The sequence below is a fragment of the Leptosomus discolor genome, chromosome 8 (genome assembly GCF_034619465.1).
Source record: "Leptosomus discolor isolate bLepDis1 chromosome 8, bLepDis1.hap2, whole genome shotgun sequence".
In the NCBI taxonomy this organism is placed as follows: Eukaryota; Metazoa; Chordata; class Aves; order Leptosomiformes; family Leptosomidae; genus Leptosomus; species Leptosomus discolor.
This window is the reverse complement of record NC_141398.1, coordinates 42,465,965-42,485,793: the sequence shown is the minus strand read 5'-3', so window position 1 is coordinate 42,485,793 and position 19,829 is coordinate 42,465,965. Positions and strand designations below refer to the sequence as shown.

The following is a 19,829-nucleotide window of genomic DNA, read 5'->3' as shown; positions in this document are numbered from 1 at the left end:
CTCATAGGAAAGGGATAGGCTGTGTCAGCATCTGCTAACCAACTATTGTATTGCACCAAGCACTCCAGGTCCTGCCATGGTCTTTCAGACTCAGAAAGAGCATAGAATCCAGCCTCCTCAAAATATTAAATAAATTTATTTATTATAACAGGAGACTGGAATTCATTTTCACAACTTCTTGGTGGAGGAGGGGGGGCAGAATGCTTTCATTGGTAGCAAGAAAGTAAAATTCATAACCACCTACATAACCCAGCAATTTCAATGAAAACTTGGAAAGTAACTTTCTTGTATTAGGTAAATAGCAAAACAATGGGTGATGTTCAGCATTAACTTATAGAAAACAACATAAAATTCTTTCATGTTGTCAACAAAAAAAATACTACATCAAGCTTCCTATGTAGTGATTCTTCCAGGTCTGTAAAGATTTTTGCCAAACTGGATTTGGTTAATCAGTGGCTAAACTGAATCTTTGTTCAGTACATTTCCCCTAGATGCTTGATGTGTCTGTCTTTGTCTTAGAAATCTCTTAAGGAGCTTGGTTACTTAAGCTACTAGCTTCTTCCCCAAAGTATATTAAAATGTATATTATTTTCCCAAAGTACTGACTACTTAGTTTACTGGTGAGTCAGCAAACAGTCCACAGAGGATATGGCTAACGATGGCACTTTGTGTCCAGTTCCCTGACTCAGTTCTTTACCATGAGAAAATAAGTTATGCCTTAGAATATCAGTGATTTACAGATGAAATGTCAGAAATCATACAGAGGCTGGGAATTAATTATACAAGCTGCTTTACATTCTTCAGTCTGTATTTACAACACTCAGTAGCGTTTAACCAGAGCTCTTGCCTTCCTTTCCTCAGATGGGCGGAATGGAGGCTGTCATCACTGGCTTGGCAGATGATTTCCAAATTCTGAAGCAGCATAGAAAGCTCTTCACCTTTGGTGTTTCTTTTGGCACTTTCCTACTTGCACTTTTTTGCATCACCAATGTAAGTACAACAAAAGCTTCCATCAACAAACTACCTTAAAAATGCAGTTAACCTCATCATATAGAAATATGAATAGGCTCAGGTGACTATTTTTGCTATACATTTTAATTCTAAAACAACTTTATTGTCAGATAATTACTTTTAGTAATTTAGTAGTTTTAGTAATTACATGAAGCTTCTTTGCTTTTTTTGCACAAGATCATTAGTTATCGACCGAATCTGCAGGTTTTTGTTCCAAAGAACTTGCTTGGTTTTATTTAGTTTTGTGTAGCTTGTCTTGGTTTTGGTTTTCTATATCACATTAACTGGAACACTGTTGAGTACTTATTCCTGTGTGATGAACCAGGAATTTCAAGCGACCAGACTCTTAGTCATCAGGCTATTCTCTTCTTGAAGCAAGTAAGCATTCACTTCTTGTGAAAAGATTTAGAATAATGATCTCCTTTCCCCATGTGTTTCTTAATGTTCCTTCATGTGCCTAGATTTTATCTCTTACTCTTAAAACCATAAAAACCACAGTTAACTTATCCTGAACATCTAGTAGCCTGTATTTATCACTACCATCATCCTGAATGATTTGCCTCACTGGGCTTTTGACAACTAATGAAAGGATGAGAATCAGAGTGTTCTAAGTTAGAGAGAACTTCTGATTTTTCGAGGTCTTTTTTAGACAAAAAAGCAAAAAGCCCTGTAAGCAAAGATGCCAAAAGTGTCAGAAAACAAATGAAGCTTGACGTAGCCACCATGGAAGTAGATGTGCAGAACCTCTCTCCTTCTGTAGAAATGGTTTCCAGACCTATTATTAATATTACTGAAATGGCATCATTTTATAGATAAAAAAGCTCTTTTTACACTAAAAGAATACCCAAATATTTGTACGCTAGTTTCCTCAAACTGGAAAACATTTGAGACGCTAAAAATAGATAAATAATTTTAAATAACTATCCTTTTAATACCATGCTGTCTCTATTATTAACTAAAGAGTTGAACATCCCCCTTCCTTATTCAAAGTTTCAACTGGAATAAAATTTCCTGAAGTATAAGATCAGGAGAAACTCGGTGGTTAAGGACCTGGGTGCAATTCCACTGTCTTCAAGTGAACTAAAGCAGTTCAAGATAACAGCCTAGCACTAGCTTTTAAATAACGGCACCTATATAGACTTAGCTACACCCCACCAGCTGGAATGCACAAAACTGCCCAGACTTGTCCAAATGTATTGGTTCACATTACTGAAGAACAACATTTCTAATGTGCACAAAATACAAAGAAAAACCCTTATACCGTCACATTAATCTGTTTGATTTTGTCCTCTCAAATATTAAGGCTGTATTTTCAAAACATGTTTCTTACAAAACTGTATTTGTCATTCACTTTACTAAGTTTAATAGCAAAAGCATTCATTTAGAGCAGGTGTAGAGCAAAAACAAGAGGTCAAACTCAAATGTTATTCAAGAAGCAACATTTTCTTTCTAACACAACAACCAAAGTTCATTCAGCTTCCGGACACGTCCCCACAGAATTAAAAACCTAGACAAGGCCTAAGTACTGTTCTCTCTATTTTTGTAAATATGCACAGCTGTTTCAGAAAACGATCTTTTTAGAAGAAAAAAAAGAAAACTGATTGATTGGAGAGATTAGAATCACCTAGAGATCTAAATAGTACAAGTGTTATTTATACCATTGGTAAAAACATGGAAAATAATTCCTTTGTTCCTCCCCTTCTGAACAGGCACAGTCAGATCCAGTTTGGTTGTAAAAGATTTTAATGAAAATCTAATGCAACTGCAAACATTTCAGTTGTTTAGATGTGACAAAGACTTTCCTGAAACACTTTATTCAGGTTCATTTTGAAACAAGTAAACATACCATGGTCTTCCATTCCTCATCAGCCCGAACTAAAGAAAATGAGCAGTAATTTATACAAATTCATACCACATTGTAAAATGAGGCCAAAATGGTCAAATTGCAGCTAAAAAGAATTATCAGTGAAACCAGACTTTAGTAATTGCATTTACAGTTCTCAGTCACGAACCAGCGAAGCACAGAAATGTGCTGTTGTGAAGGGAGGTGATCTGGTTTGCTCTCCATGGAGCAAAGGGTTGCTAATACCGCAGCCAAGAAACTAAACAGGGCAAAGCTGCTTCCATGCTGGGCTGGTAACAGAGACTTAATATGCAACCACTCCCTTTGCAGGAACATTGGAAGAGAGATACAGGCAGCCTGGGAAAAGGAGACATCAGTCTAAGCAGATTCACTGCACTACAGAGTAATTTGCCTTAGGATCAAACTGAGTGATAATGGCTTTTGGGAACTCCTGTAGCACTTCATTCCTGCCTATAATTTAGGAAGATCTTCATTAACTGCTGCAGGCAGGCCCTGTCTTACAAGCCGCTGAGCATTTCCCCACACAGTGCCTTCAACTTCCAGTGAACACTAAGTGCCAAGAGCACCCATTCATCATGCTAAGCCTAGGCTTCTGGTTCCCAGTTAAGTGAGGACATAGGTGAAAGGAAGCCTCTTTAGAAGAGTTGCAAGTCTGATTCCACTATTTTGTATGCAAATATGAACCTCTGTCTGCAGCATCAGCTCCATATTAAAATACTTGGGTTAAGATAATGTTTCAAGTAAAGCAGATTTCTGTTAACTACATGCTAAACTACTGAGATGATTCCATTTGTAACTTCATTTTGTTGCATCTTTTAACTCCCCAATGCTAGGGTGGAATTTATGTGCTCACACTTCTGGACACATTTGCAGCTGGGACTTCGATATTGTTTGCTGTTCTAATGGAGGCAATTGGAGTTTCCTGGTTTTACGGTAAGCACCTGCAAAATCTTTTCTAAAACTCCAAGTGCTCATGGCAGGCTTACACATTGTTTCAAGGGACAGCATAGCCTTGTATATATGAAACCATGACAAGCCAGGTTTCATACAGTGATTTTCATCTGATTTATGCATAGTGACAGGAATGCAGACATTCAGTGAGCCAAGCTGTGAAACCCTGCACAAAGCCAAAGAAAACTGCCTTGTGAAGGAGATTACAGTGGGACAGAAGTGTTGCTACTTTTGGCAGTATTTTGCAGCTCTTAACATAGCTGATGACTTGCAGTATCAGGTTTATACCTGGTACTTTGAAAGCAAGTAGATTAGCCTAAATACAGACTCACCTGTTCCTCCTTTCCATGATTTCCCCAGGGTCAATCTCAAGCTCTCCCCGCCATACAATACAAATAAACGTAGTTTGTCTTTAGGGAGTTATAATAATTCCTACATTAGTCCCTTTTGTTTGAAACAGTATTCTACTTAATTGCAAAACACTAGTGGCTTAAAATTTACCTTATTCCATAGCATAGTATGGAATACCAGAAGTAATACTATTTCTATTATTTCATATTGATTTATGCCACAAAAAGGGTACAGTAATACGCTTTATCCCCAATATAGCAAGCTTTAGGAGTATTCAGTTGATCTCTGGCACTAGGCTGGAATTATTGTATGCCAACCAGAGTGCAGTGATGTGCTACAGTACCCTGAAAAAAATATGGGTCACAATTTAAGTCAGGTCTCAGATGATATGTACTGTTTATTAAATAACTTCTCTGGCCCTATTTGCTCCTTAATATTTTTCTCCTCCTTCAAGTAACATAAATAAAAAGCAAGACACTTGATACACAACTGTCACACGAAAGAAGAAAACCTTTTTCTTTTTTTTCTTTCACCCTGTATAAATGACCACAATGATGGCAAACAGCCACATTCACTGCTCTAAAACCCGTATGAATGCACTTGGATAGCCTTATCTGGGAAAACCCCAACAAAGTGAAGTTGTGCTTTCTGCCACAATACTGACGTTGGCAAAATAACAGGACACCGAGTCTGCCTGAGCTCAGTCCTTAGCCTACAGGAACTTTACAGTCTTGTGAAGTATCCTGTGTTGTCTAATTTCACCACGGAAGAAAACCCAATCCGCTGCTATAAGCGACAAAGCTGACTACTACTACTCTCAAAGAAGTGAAACGAAAAGGTTAAACAGAATATTGCTTACAGTAGAAATATTTGATTATATGTAGCCTGCTGAACCTCTGATTATAAAGTTATGAGAGAGTATCTGGCCTCTGGGTGTTCTCCCCATGCCTAATTCAGCTTTTACTAGATTAAGTGGTTTTAAATATCTGAAGTCAGTGTTTCAAACATCACCCTTTTCCCCTTATGCCCCCAACCTAGAGGAGTTCTTTTTACGTTCTAGCACTGACCAAGAGTTCCAAATTTCCTCTATCATATAGGAAGGTAGGGCAATTCATAGCCTCAAGCTTATTCACTGGAAAAGATGCCACCTCCAGAAGAGCAGAAATTATGAAGTGCTGTTAAGTCACCAAATCAAGCAGAAAAAAAAAAAATTAATCTGAATTAGGCATAACTTGCTAAAGAAACAGTGAAAGCGATTCTTCCTTTTTCTTTTGGGGAGAATGCTATCAGTTCTTTATCTTGTCATAGACAGGTTTACTAAAGACTATCTCATTTTTTCCAAATAAAGCAATAGTATTCTGCATCTTATGTCTTATACAAATCTCACTGCAACAGTCCAAACTATCAGTTATATCTGAAACTGCTTGCTCTAGATTAATCAAGTGTCTTTTTAAAGTTTTTCCTCCAGGTCTCCTCTTAATTCTCATGTCATACTTCCTGGTTGGTCAAAACTTTTCATTATTACCAGGTTTCAATGTCACAACAGCCTGCAAATCTTCTTCCCACTGAAGTCTGTATTGAACTAGCTGCCCTGATTCCTAATAAGATTTTTCTTCCCCTGAAAGTCATCTTCATTTCTATTCAGAGATAGTGTTTATAGTTAATGTATGATTCAGAAGGATCTTAGACACTATCATTCTTATTGCCATTTACCTCCCTCAGTCACTTATTTATCCATCTGTTCTGTGCCACCATATTCTTCCAGTCGAACAAACTCTTTCTTAGAGTTAAAAACTATTGATGAATGAATGAGGTGAAAGAATGGCATTCATACATAAAGCTGTTCAATCTACTAAAGAAATAGTTTTGCTTTAATGTACTAATTCTGCCACCCAACATCAGCATGGAGCTAGCAGCTCATATGCTGTTCTCCCTCAAAATAGTGGAGGCACTATATTTCACAGACAACCATCCTTAATCCCTGTAAAAGAGCTGAATGCAGGACAGTGATCACATCTTAGCTTGGAAGCAGAGGCATAAAAATATTCTTCAGTTAGTAAGGGCAAGTTATTCTCTGCTACTATTAAAATAGGATTTACTGCATTTTACAATAGCTAGGCTTTGTATATGGTTCACAGACTAAGCTAAGGTTAGTCAAATTTTCTTTATTTGTTGTGCCTTCTGTCCTTCATCATCCTTTCCTTTCTCCCTCCTGCCTCCCCACAACCAGGAAAATATCTATTCATTTGTGTTAAGCAGCTAACAGATATTTTTACTGACACAGCATGACCTGTTGCTTTATAAAGAATTTATTACAGCCCCAGGTGCTATTTAATCTGATTAAATCTGGCATAGTCTTGTCTACCTCTTTTTTTCTGATAGACCCCAGTTGCCTTGATGACCCAGATGAATATTAAGCCAGCCTGAAGGCAAGCATTGACATTTTGGCACAGACCAAAACCACGGAAATTTACTTCAAATTATACCTATGACCACTTACTGTGAAGTTTCTTCTTGCAAAGACCAATTGTATGTGTAAGAGAAGGGAGAGCTAGTTAGTTTGCTACACAGATGTATTTTTGTTATGACTGCTAGCTTGTTACCATTTTTCCTCTTGTGCAAACCTGATATCATCCCTCTGATAAATATTCTAAAAGAAGCCGGACTCATCTCTCACTGACACAAAACTGCCCTGCAGTTTCACTTGCAGGAAAGTCTCTATTCAGTCAGATTTTACTGTGAGCACCTCCCTGAATGACTAAAATAAGCTCAGTATGAGCTAGCAATGATCTTCATCCTCACCTGTAATCTCATTGCTTTCACTTACTTAAATAATTTCAAAAAATGATTCCTTAGACTGAAATTTCAGATCAAAAGAAGATTTTCTTTTCATATAAAGGCAAAGGTGACAGCTTGATTTTGAAAAAGGGAAAGAAATCAAGAAGTACTGACTGCTGGTACTCATCTTTGCTCACAGATACTTTTGTATGGATGCGTGCCTGGTATGAGACACAAAGTATGAATACACACATTTCCACTGAATGGAAATACAAACGGGGCAAACCCAGTTGGAGAGCTTACTGCACTGCCATGGTGGGGAAATGTTTCCTATTGTTCTGCTTGCTTTTATACCAGCACAGCTGCCCTTCTTTGGGAATGGTACCAGGATGGCTTCTTCCCTTACTGCCATCAGGTGAGGGTCACCACCAATAAGTATCAATATTGCTTCAGAGTTAGGAGACTCAGGAACAAAAAGGGACAGTTGTTGTTACTTCACTACATGGCTAATCAACAGATACCTTGTTCTGTGCTCTGTAGGATTTGCAAATGAACACCATACAATGGCTTTTATATTCTTGTTATCCCTTCTTTCTCATGTTCCCAATACCAATGATTGCTGAACTGTGTGAAAAAACAGTATCTTTCCCCATCTTCTCCTGGCTGAGGGCTTGTATGACTGGGGGTTCTACATTTGATAAATATATGCTCGTTAGGACAGAAGCAGTGAGCAGGTGTCATCTTTATGTGCAGAAAAGCAACTCAGATGTAGGCAATGAATGACAGGATGACTGAGTGCTTGTGGGTCAGGGCAGAGGCCAGCAAGAGTGGCATCGTGGGGAATATTGTTACAGAGCACCTGATCAGGGTCAGGAAGTGAAAGAAGCCTTCTTTATGCAAGTCCAGATCAGACCCTGGTTCTTACAGATGAAGGTATCAGGAGCAACTTCTTAGCATAGATGCTAGGTGGGCAAACCAGAAGTGACACTCATCTGGATTTCCTGCTACTTGCACTCAAACATAAGCTGGTCGGGGATGTGGGCAGCAGACTAAACAAATCAGAAGAGTGATCTGCCAGGATATGAAGGCAAACAGCAGAAGCATAACCAGGAGATTACGGGAAATGGTGACTTTTACTTGGGACTTGTTAGACTGCATCTGGAATACTGTGTCCTGTTTTTGACCCTCAGTAAAAGAAGGTGGTGTTAAACTGGCAAGAGTCCAGTGCTGGGCCACCAGACATTCAGGAGCTGGAGCACATGCCCTGTGAAGAAAGTCTGAAAGAACTGAGCTTATTTATCCTGGAGGAGGCTTAGGGAGGACCTGACAGTGGCGTTCTAATACCTATAAGGAAGTTGTCAAGAGAATCAGACTTTTCACTAAGGTGCACAATGGGAGGACAGAAGACCGTGATCAAATTGAAAGGAGGAAAATCATTTTTCTGTGTAAGGATAATTACACACTGGAACAATCTGCCCAGAGAGTGCTTGCCGATTCTGTTCTTGGAGGTTTTGTCAAGACCCAGCTGGAGAAAGCCATGAGAAAGCTGTTCTGAATTGTGCTGACCTTGATATGAGGAAGAGACTGAGCTAGAGACTTTCCAAGAACTCCTACAACAGGAATGATTTGATGGTTCCATGTTTTACTGTAATTCCCAAGGGCCAAAATATAGGATGGATCAATGAAGCAGTTTCACTATGTGTGAGCTCATACACCGCTACGACTGTCCACACAAGTAAAACTCAATATGGGAGAAAAACCAGTGAAGTAACATTCACAGGAAAAGGGAACTAAGTGCAAAATAACTTCAAGGTTGATTCAATACACCTTTTATCTTACTACTATACTATTTCAGTGCTGACATTTGATTTCTAGGATTCATTTAAATCATATGTGGCATTAAAGGCAATATTACTAATTTTTACTTTCCAAATTGAAAAAAAAAATTCAAGCACATAACAGAATACTATACATCGCATAATTAAACAAGACAGGCGGGGAAAACAACACATACAAAGATTGCTTGTAGGGATCCTAATGATTGGTGAAGCTGTAACACTACTTTTTGGAAATATGTCCACAAATTATTTCAGCTATGTCCACCAAGTAGTTTCACCTCAGGGCCAGAACCTGGTCAAGGGCTTCTGTGCAAGTGAGTGGTTCTGAGAGCCGTTGGCTGAGCCTGTGCACCAAAATGACTTAGAAAGTTCCAGCAGGCAGTGAGTGCAGGAGGTACTGGTAACACATAGACTTTCATTCTATCTGATCTTTAATCTCTGCCTGACCAAGATGAAAGAAGGTTGTCCCAATGTGAGGAGGGTAACTTCCATTTATAGCCAAATCTACTTTCACTTTCTTCCTAATCTGTTCTTTTTTGCATATTGATTTAAGTCCCTTGACAACACAATATTACGTTCATAGAGAACAGGACAAATTTTCTGTGCCATTTAATAGACCATTACAGCGGTGACATTCTCAGGCAGCTACAGTGTTTATTAATTCAGAAATCACACTGAAATTCTCTTTGGGTTCAGTGTATTTAAGCAGGACCTGATCATAAATTTTAAGTATCTCTTACTTGTTTTTCACTGGAAAAACAAGGAAATTATTTCCATATTCAACAGGTCTCCAACAAGTAATCTGGAGTTTTGTTTGTGGTACACCAGTTCTTTCCTGTAATTAATCAAGTCACCCACAGTTTCAGTTTGTCCTACAGAATCACAAAAAAATGAGTAAATGCTTTCAAGATCTGGAAAAAAACAAGCCCTACAGCTACCCTCACCTGTAGCTATAGCTATGTTCTACTTTGCAGCTTGACTCTTAGAACCGTTATTTGAACACATACAGTATTGAAAAAGCATGCTGTTGAAAAAGCAGTCTGAGATCATGTCCTACCTATCCCCCATTTTGAGCAGAAATTGAACACCAAGAACTGCCTGATCTCTAGGTACATCTGTCTGGAAACCTATGAATAAAATTTTTGGAGATACCTAGTTCTTGTCTTTGACCTTCTGCATGATGATAAATTTCACTCAGTATTCATAGCAGTTGAAAATCAGTCACTTTAAAGTTCACAGAAGGCACTGTAAATAGAATTAGATTAAATTTAAAGAGCATTTGCAGATTCTTTCAGCTACTTTTCGTCACCTGTACATAATATTGGGGGAGTGGAAATCAAAGAGAAGTTCACACTCAAATGTCCAGACCTTGTAAATACGTTACATCCTGGCCGCACGTAAAGGACTAGCTCAAGCTGTCCTAATTATTTACATTAAATACATCCTACTGAACTGATTCACTTGAAGAGAAACAATTATTACGGTAAACTATACATCCTCTCTAATGAACAAATATACATGGCAAAAAGCTGCATTTCTGCTGTTTACCTAATGGGGTTCAGGATTAAAAGTAAACTTCCTGAACACATCAAGCATAGTAACTTACAACCTAGTAGTCTGACATGACAGATTGCACTAGAGAACTAATTCTCTGTGAGACAGTACCTCTAAGACGGAAAGTCAGAGATTGTTTTCTTTTCAAAGAAAACTGAGGACATTTATTCTCCATTTTTATATCAGTGATAATCATCCCATTCTAAAATACAGTGGGGAAAATAGCGTGAGCTTAGATTAAACTTTTGCAACATACCGCACACTGGTAAGTCCAACCAGAATAGAATAAATTAAAAAGGTGGGAAGAAGCTACCATTTAAATAGAGGTTTTACAGTCACTATAAAATGCATGTTTGCTTTGCATAGTAAATTATAGTAAATTACTTAATGCAAAAATGTGTTCCAATAAATACTGAAGATAGAAAATGTCCCACTGAAGACTAGACTATTTCCAGCAAGTCCAAAGGATGTGAGTTGACATGAATTAATATTACTAGAGTAAAAAAATTTACATTTCTCACATAGAGACAGCTTGATATCCTTGTAGACATCTCAAAATTATTAGCTAGAGAAGGCTCGTGCCACTCACAGAAATCACATTATACTTGTGCAGTGCTTCAGACACAGAATTCATAGCACTTACTTAAATGTGTAAAACACATAAGGAATTAAAAGACACTGACAGAAATGCCATTTCTTCCTTATTCACTGTTAAAGAATTTGGTATGTCCTCAGGAAGCCAGGACAGCAGACTTTTTTGTTTTCACCTTGGCCTGCATAGCATGACCTATTCTGATTTTGAAGTCACAGTCTATATAGTGTTTATGAAGGGGAGTCAACAAGGTCAGAGGATCTTCCTTTCTGCATTGCCTGTGGGAACACATTTCTGATGCAACTATTTACATTGTTTTTATAGCTATTAATACTTCCACTGACATAAGTACTAAATGCACACAAATACAAAATCTCAGACAAGATGGACTCAAGGGATATTAAAGACAGAACTTGGTATTTGTGGCTCTTCTCCCCTCTGTCCATTACATCACTTGTTAAACACTTTGTCCTGATGTCTCCATTTCTCTGCACTGCAGTGAATCTCACTGCAGTTAGCTAATGTTTGAGTGATTTTGAATGGAATACTGTTATATAGTTTTCCTGACAATAGAGATCTTGTACATTACTTCTTCCATGCTAAGTTTTATAAAGTCTTGTAATGAAATATTGTATGTTACTGTCAAGGTTATTATAATAATCAAGCCATCCATGTTCCTAAACCCATATTCTATATTCCTGGTACAATTAGCAGGACTTATCTTTGATCTATGTCTTAATTTAACGATTTTCATGTTATCCTCTGCCGTCTTAATTACTGCAGCAGGTAAAAATTCCGACTACTCTTGGTTTTTACTCACATGAACAGATCATGTATCTTCTAAAGTATCTAACAACAGCTACATTACCAAGTATTTAGATGCATACAGAGATAACAATTTTAGAAAATTCTAGTTGGTATTATAATTTTCAAAACCACACAGGATACTCTAAAAAAAGGCCACCTGTTCCTAGCTGATGTTGTTTTGCACACATTTACATTGAACAGAAAAAGCATCTCTCTAGTTCCTTGGAAAGTTGATAAAAGATGAAATTACATTTGTCATAGATATAATGAACATTCCGTGATACTCCGTGAAACACTGAAAGTAAAGCATGCCATTAAGAGGAACAAGTAAGCCTCCTTTGATAAATTAAGAATCTACCTCATTATCAGTAAGCAGTTTGTGTGAGTAATGGTCTGCTTTTTCCTTCAGTGTAGTCATAATTGTATTGAGTCATTAAGTTACAACAGTTCACAACTATTAAAAAACATGTCCCCCATTCACAACTTAAATTTTAGATATTTGTGAAATGCCACTTTTCAATGGTAATGCTATTTGCAACAGGCCTTAAGCACTTGCAGGCATTTAAGTCTTGGATACAGTGATGTCAAAGACATATCTAGTCACTGAAAGGAGTTTCAATGTTGTTATATGTCTTCTGATTCGGAAATCATTCATGTCTGCTTTCTGAAAAAGCAGATGGTTTTAGGTATGCCAGCATCTTATCAGTTTAGATTTATGCCAGTCTGATGTTCACAACCCTTCTAGGTGTGGACAGATTCAGTGAAGATATTCAACAAATGATGGGCTTCAAGCCAGGCCTCTACTGGAGATTGTGCTGGAAATTTGTTAGCCCTGCTTTTTTATTGGTAAGTGATGATAATTATTTGATCATGGAAATAATACTAGTATGTTGTTTGCTAGCATATACAATAGGTACCAAGAGCAAGATACCCATTGCTATGCCTGACGTTGTCAGGATGAATAGAAGACAGTCCAATTAATTCTTTTTTTTTCTCAATCACATTGGTTATATTTTGTAGAATACATTTCAGTTGTGAAAGGGAAGCTAATTGTGGCTGTGGTCATCTTCTGTTCCTTCACTTTGGCTGGATTTGAAGAAAGCAGCTTTTCGTAGGGAACACTGAACACTTAGGCAGTGTCCTGCCTGTCCCTCCAGCATCTATGTGTATTAAACACAAATCATTCTGTTGGGAAAATATACTAGCCAGGGATAAAAGATTGTTAGCAAGATTTTATTTTTCATTGGAGGATACCAAGATCCCGGAACCATGGAATGACACCTTACAAAAGCTAACAAGCAACTACACCCAGTAATTAGCTATGTGAAACACTGGAGACATGTATTAAATATACCTTGTAAGCTGCCTGATATGAAAAACAAGCACTTCATTACATTTCGGAGGGGGAAATCCCGAAGTGTGAATTTGGTTGCTTTGTGTAAAGGTTAGATACAGAGCTAAACTACAGTTTTATGTTGGGATCTTTTGCGATGCATATTTGTAAATCAAAAGGTCAGGATGAATCACATGGAAACTTGACCTCACTATGATTTTAGGATATTATTAATTGCCTTAAAGCTGTGCATTCTTAAAGCAGTACTGGTATTCCAAAGGTACACTAGGTGGGCTTTTATGACAGCCTTCAGGTCCACTTTTTTTTTTCATATATAAAAGCTTCTGGCCCCAATTCATCAGTATGTACGTACTAAGCATGTACTCATTATCCTTTTAAATATAAAGAAGCTTGTATAGAACTATATCCCACAGCACTTCAAACAGACTGACTGAAATAGCACAGAAAAATGCTGCAGCAACTATCCTTGGGTTTTGCACATTAGAAGACTGATGAAAAATTAAATTTTACAAAGAGGGAGTTCTAGCAAGGTAGCTAGAGAAAGCTGAAGTGACTGTCAGTATAACCTTCAGGTACCTTAAGATTTTTTGGTGAAATGGCCCCAATACTTTCCTACCGAAGCCTATAGACTCAAGGGTCAGAATGATCTGTAGGTAATGCATCTTTCAGCCATCACAATGCACAAAATTTTTTTCCAGCTGGAAGTGCTAAACTTGGAACATACCAACTTAATTGCTGATACCAATGTATTTTAAAACCCATGGGAATGATATCACACTGGGGAGTGGATATTGAGCAGTTTTGTTATAGCTGCAGATTTTCTCAATTTTCTAAAAGGCAACATGGACATTACAATCTTGATTTACAGGGGAAAAGTAAATATTAGATACAGCCTATCTTTTGGGTTAATTATTCAATACATTAAGAAACTAAAGCAAATTACTTTAAATTGGCCCAAATGATATAATTTATTAATAAGTGAAAACTATAAAGACAGTCACTAGCATGAAAAAAGGTAGTCCACCATTAGCCTACATAATCAAAAATTACTATTTCTAGAAATTTGGTCACTTGATCTGAGAAACAGCATTTTTATACCACCGATATGAAGCATAAAAACTGCCTCACCAGAAGAGACTGAGACCATGACCATAGTAAACACAAAGGAAAAAAACCCAGATATACGTATTTTTATATATATATATATATATATATATATGTATATATATAGTTTAGGATAATTTGAAAAAGGCTATAAAATTGTCAGACTTCAGTATAGTTCTTGCTCTAACAAGCCCATGCGTGCTTAGTGCAGGGTGGCCCCTGTTTGGGACTGGTAATGTATTATAGCTATTCCTAATGATAAATACAATTCTCTGTAAGAAAAAGGTAAGTTACAATTGGTCAGGTATCTGATCTGAGGAGATACCTCCTCAAAGCTTTTTCTCAACACTGCCTGCAGTACTCTCCTTGTGTAGCCTTTGAAACCCTAGGCTCAAAATACTCTAATTTGAAATTGCTATATGAAGCAGAATGTCTAGGCCCAGAGAACCAAATCAAGGAACTCTACATATTACACAACCCATATGGAATTAACAGAAGGGAAATAGGGTGGTACCACACTCTTTCCTTCTTCCATCTAGTACTGGACAGGGTAACACCAGCAAAAAACCCAAAAACATTGGCTGTCACCAATCACCTCCTTATTTTCCATGTGCCTTAGCAAATTTTCGAGGAGGATCTGCTCCATGATCTTGCTGGGCTTGTAGTTCCCTGGGTCTTCCTTTTTTCCCTTTATCTGTAACGCTAGTTTAAATGAGGCAGTAGCATACAACCACCTGGTCTTCCCATCAAAATTTCAAATAATATGTGTAGCTAAATAATTCAAACAATCAGAGTAGCTAAAATGAACTGTTAATACTAGTAAAGGCATCAAGAACTTCAACAGTTTAAGCAGTAAGAGGCACAAAGTAAATAGGATGAAGATAAATGGTAAAGCTGAGTTGAAAATATACCTTAGGGTGGTTGCCTAAGAAAACACATGAAATCATTTTTCCACTAAGTTTCTTCATCTCAAAACTGTGATTCATTTTATTCTTTCTTCCCTAGTTTGTTGTGATAGTCAGCATAATAAATTTCAAACCTCTGACCTACGATGACTACACCTTCCCTCTCTGGGCAAATCGCATTGGCTGGGGAATAGCATTATCTTCAATGATACTCGTGCCTGCCTATATTATCTATAAATTTATGAATGTGCGTGGGACCTTTAAAGAAGTAAGTGGAATGCTAATAAAATGTCATGAAATGTTGCTATGAAATTAAATGGCTGGATCTAAGTTGGCAGTTTGTTTCTGTGTCTCCTGAAACTTATTGCTTATGAGTGACCTTTTGGATCCAACGACCAGATGGATTGTAATTTTGAGGCAGGATTACTGAATGCTGTTTGAGTTTCGAGATAGAAATCAGCTTTACAGACAGCACCATAATAATTCTGAAAAACTATTTTTAATGCAAGTAATTAATCCGTTGATGAGATTCTTTTTTTCCCCTACTAACAAAAAAGATACAAATTATGGTATCTTCTTATTCAGCTCTGAGGTATTCTGTCTTTAACAGCAGCCACTTCATATTTGATTTTCTCTGTCAAATATGTATCCTTATCCTCTGTTTACTGGAATTATTTCAACATTCTGCCAAGGCTAGAATTAATGCAGGTCTTTCTATTGTGTTCATCACTAATACCAAAATGCTTGAAGAAACTTAATATTCAGGATAGACCAAGGTACTGAAAATAGATCTGGAAATCAAGAAAATTCTGATATAGGCACTGCTTATGGTCTCATCTAGCCTGTTGCTTTTTAACTACTTCAGTAAAAGAACCAGGGTACTAGACTGCAGCATCTTGCACTACATAAAACCACTTCACGCATAATATGCCTGGTCTGTGCACTGAATATCACAGAAACTGAGGGAGAAACCATTTGTGACCATCTTATTCTAATGATTTACCTAACAGCAAGAAGTTTAATATTACAATCTTAATAGTGTTCTTTTAAATTCATGTATATGTTTATCTGTAATATCAATGTATTAATTCTATTTAAAAGAACCTGCTTCTATGGGAAAAAATGCATCCATATTTCCTTACAGTTCACCCCCCTGTATTTTTCTTTATTTAACAGTTCAAAATGGCACAGGATTAAGGTTCACTGATCATATTAATTTTACCATCACCATCACAGTAAATTATCTATAGTCTTAAAACCTCTAATGATGTTCAAAAGACTCCTCAACATTACACAGCACCAATTTTTGTCCCATTACATGTCATAATTTTATAACCTAATCTAGACTCTCTGACTTTTACCTAGTTCTAATGCTTTCCTTTCCTGCAGCTAGTTACACAGTGGTGCAGCAAGATACTAATGCTTTTAGGCTTTAAGCCACCGCCACATAGAGAATTAAGCACAAAATAAGATCTCACCCTTTAACTAGACAGAGTGCACCACCCTGCATAGACCCAAAAGGATAAATGCCTTGCTCCTGAAACATTACACTCACCTCATTTAATGTTCACCTCAGAAAGGCACCCCAAAATGGGAACTCCTCTTCACCTGCCCTGTTTTCATCAGCTCCAACATTTCAATGACGTGCACAATTTCTAGTTCTCATTTCCAGCAGTTCTAGAAGACCTTTGTTTTTTTTCCAGTCCTGGGGGTTTACAAACCCATTTTCTATTATCACCTAAGTGTTAAAGAATAATTTGTACTGGCCCAACAGGCTTTTGCCAGCTGCCACAAGTTTAATGATATTGGGATGCAGAAGCCATTGGCCAAATCCACATTTTCTCATTCATTGTATAGTTCAAATTCTGGTTTGTCTTTTACATCTCCTGTAGACAACAACTCTCCAGTTTCCCCATAAGAAATATAGCAAAAGGCTAGTAGATTACATCCGAATAACAACTATAAGATATGATGTCCTCAATTGTCACTTTTAAAAGTATGGGGAAAGGTATGGTCTTAGTCTAATGGGAACTCCCTAAGCTGGTTGAAAGTTCATGATGGAGCAAAATCTACATGTGATCCCAAATAGCACAGCATAGGGGTAGACACGGGAGAAGAGCTGGGAAATAGTACCTTCTTCCTTTCCCACTGGTACTGGTCAACCCCATTACAGCACTAACAGAAAAGCATGAATTTAGGGGATGTGAGGCCTGTGATACCAGCTTGTTCCTGATGTTCTTTTCCATATGCAATTGCTAAATCAGAGAATCATAGGATGGTTTGGGTTGGATGGGACCTCAAAGATCTTCTAGTTCAGACTCCCCTGCCATGGCAGGGACACCTCCCACTAGACCAGGTTGCTCAAGGCTCCATCCAACCTGGTCTTGAGCACTGCCAGGGATGGAGCATCCACAACTTCCCTAGGCAACCTGTTCCAGTGTCTCACCACCCTCAGGTTGAAGAACTTCTTTGGTGAAGAACTTCTTCCTTGTATGTAGAAAAATATTTGCACTTTGTATTTGCATAAACTTTCTACTGTTGCTCTTATATTAAAGGCTAATACCAAGGGGCTTATAATAAGCTTGTTCTCTCACTGACTAAGTTAAAGGCATATGATGCAGTGATATTAAAGATTTAAGTCACCATTTTAAATAAAGTTCACGCTACTTCTCCATTATAGATTTGGGATTACAGACATAATCCCACTTCATATGGCTGACTTTTTCCTCTTCTTCCCACCTGGTTTAGAGACTTGCTTACTGCATCACACCTGAAAATGAGCACCAACTTGTGACCCAAGGAAATGTCAGGCAGTTTAAGGTTTGTACTCCTTTTGTACTCCTGATACCAACCCTTTTCTGTCTTTAGTAACAACTACAGGTTTGCACCAATCTCCTCATAGTGGATACCTTTGCAGGTCTGTGGTTCTTTATTTCTGCCAGTATGATAAGAAGCAGGAGGCTCAGTATCATAGACACCAACTCTGTTGGAAGGCTTTTGGCACCTTCCTTCTTTGACTAAGCGGAACCCACAATTTTACAGATCACCTGAATCCAGTATTTTAGGTTGTATCTGAATACAGTGAGATCTCACCAAGAGACAAAGGTATTTCCAAACTATCATGTGCATTTGAACAGGTCATAGCTTCAGCCTCAGTTATTGCACAGCAATCTGGAGTCATGTCTCCTCTGCTCCAATTACGTACCACAACACATGGTAAGCAGCAAAACAAATATCCAGTATCAGAGCTTTGACATAATGGCTGTGATGAAATAGTGTGCTAGGTTATGTGGGACAGGCTTTCCCCACAGGCCTACAGTTCATTGAAAACACTACTGGAGACTTCTTAAGCAGCCACGAACAATATGCTACAGGTTTCCAAATACTGCTTTCCTTTTAGCAAATAAAATGAGCTTATTGAAATAAAGTCCTTTTTATAGAAGATGAAAAGGATGCAAATATGGAGCTTGTTACACTTATCAAAATTCATGCTGGACCACTTTCTGTCTTCAAAGTGGAAAGCAACTAGAATTATGCACACCACCTCAAAACATGACCCAGATTTTATAGTGGTGGTTTGTATGTTGGTATTGAAAAAATAAATTTGTCTTTTGCTTCCTCTGAAAAATACTGTTTGAAGTATAATTTTGAATTTTAAAGGAAATAATCCAAGTGTAGATTCATGGGATGCAGAATGGAAGAAGGAAGAAAAGACTTCCTGTTTCATGACCATAATTTATTTGATGTGGCCAAGAATATGTAGTAGCACAGCACTTCTTCCTGCCTTCTCTTTCCCCTATTCCTGCCCTCAGTTGTCTGAGGATTTAATGTTCCAGCTGTAAGTAATAACTTGGTTTTTCCAGAGGCAGATATTCCTGTGTGAATGAACAGCCATTCCTACACAGTACTGGTCCTCTGAACCCAAATCTATACTGGCAAAAAGGAAGTAAATTAATTTCACGTAAATTAGAAAAGACTGCACTCAGAACTAAATTCCTAATGATACCTCAAACCATGTTGCTGTCTTCAATGAACAGCTGGGAATAGCTTTGTTATTGCTAAAGCATAGTTAGTGCTTTGTTCATGATGCTTAAGTTTGTAAAAAAACCACCTACTACCGTAACCAAACAAGCACAAAAATTTTCTTCTCTTATATGTTTGGCAGTTCTGAATTTTAAAACTGAACTGAGAGCTGACTAAATAGCTTTTATATTCAGCACGTTTCTCACTGCAAACTGGAATGCACAGAAATTTAGCTATAAACTATCTGTTATTTTGAAACCTCTTTGTAACTCTATATTTGTCAACCAATGTATTTAAAACATCTCTCACTATCATTATTTGAATCAATTGTGTTATTAAACAACTACTTCTGTTCCCTTACAGCTTCAACACTGGCTAACAATATGACAACCAACAGGCTGAAGAAAAAGCCAATATGTTAAGCGAAACTGAGAATACAGAAGTGTCAAATTCAAAGCTCCCTCGATTATGCTTGGACCAGGCTGGCTCAGAGCTTATCCACTGACTCTTTGAGGGAAGACATCTGCTCTCTGTTCTCAATGCCTCCCTTCTATTACTTGCCTTCAAACGATCTTTAAAGACTCCATTTAATTTTTCTTACATCCTTTGGTGCCATGAAATCCCTACATGACCAAAACTTGTGAGTTTTGCTATTGGCAGAAGTGGAGGAGGGGGGAACAGAGAAAAAAGCAATCAA

At 37.6% G+C, this 19,829-nt stretch overlaps 1 protein-coding gene across 1 annotated transcript in view; it reads left to right on the top strand.

The window, feature by feature from the left end:
* SLC6A2 (solute carrier family 6 member 2) overlaps positions 1-19,519 on the top strand; it is a 72,432-nt gene extending 52,913 nt beyond the window's left edge. The window contains exons 10-15 of the mRNA XM_086469637.1: positions 862-990; positions 3,709-3,808; positions 12,492-12,592; positions 15,210-15,377; positions 17,858-17,929; positions 19,496-19,519. Of these exons, the coding sequence (XP_086325763.1) occupies positions 862-990; positions 3,709-3,808; positions 12,492-12,592; positions 15,210-15,377; positions 17,858-17,929; positions 19,496-19,519 (594 nt within the window). The remainder of the gene's footprint in view (positions 1-861; positions 991-3,708; positions 3,809-12,491; positions 12,593-15,209; positions 15,378-17,857; positions 17,930-19,495) is intronic.
* The last annotated feature ends 310 nt before the right edge of the window (positions 19,520-19,829 follow it).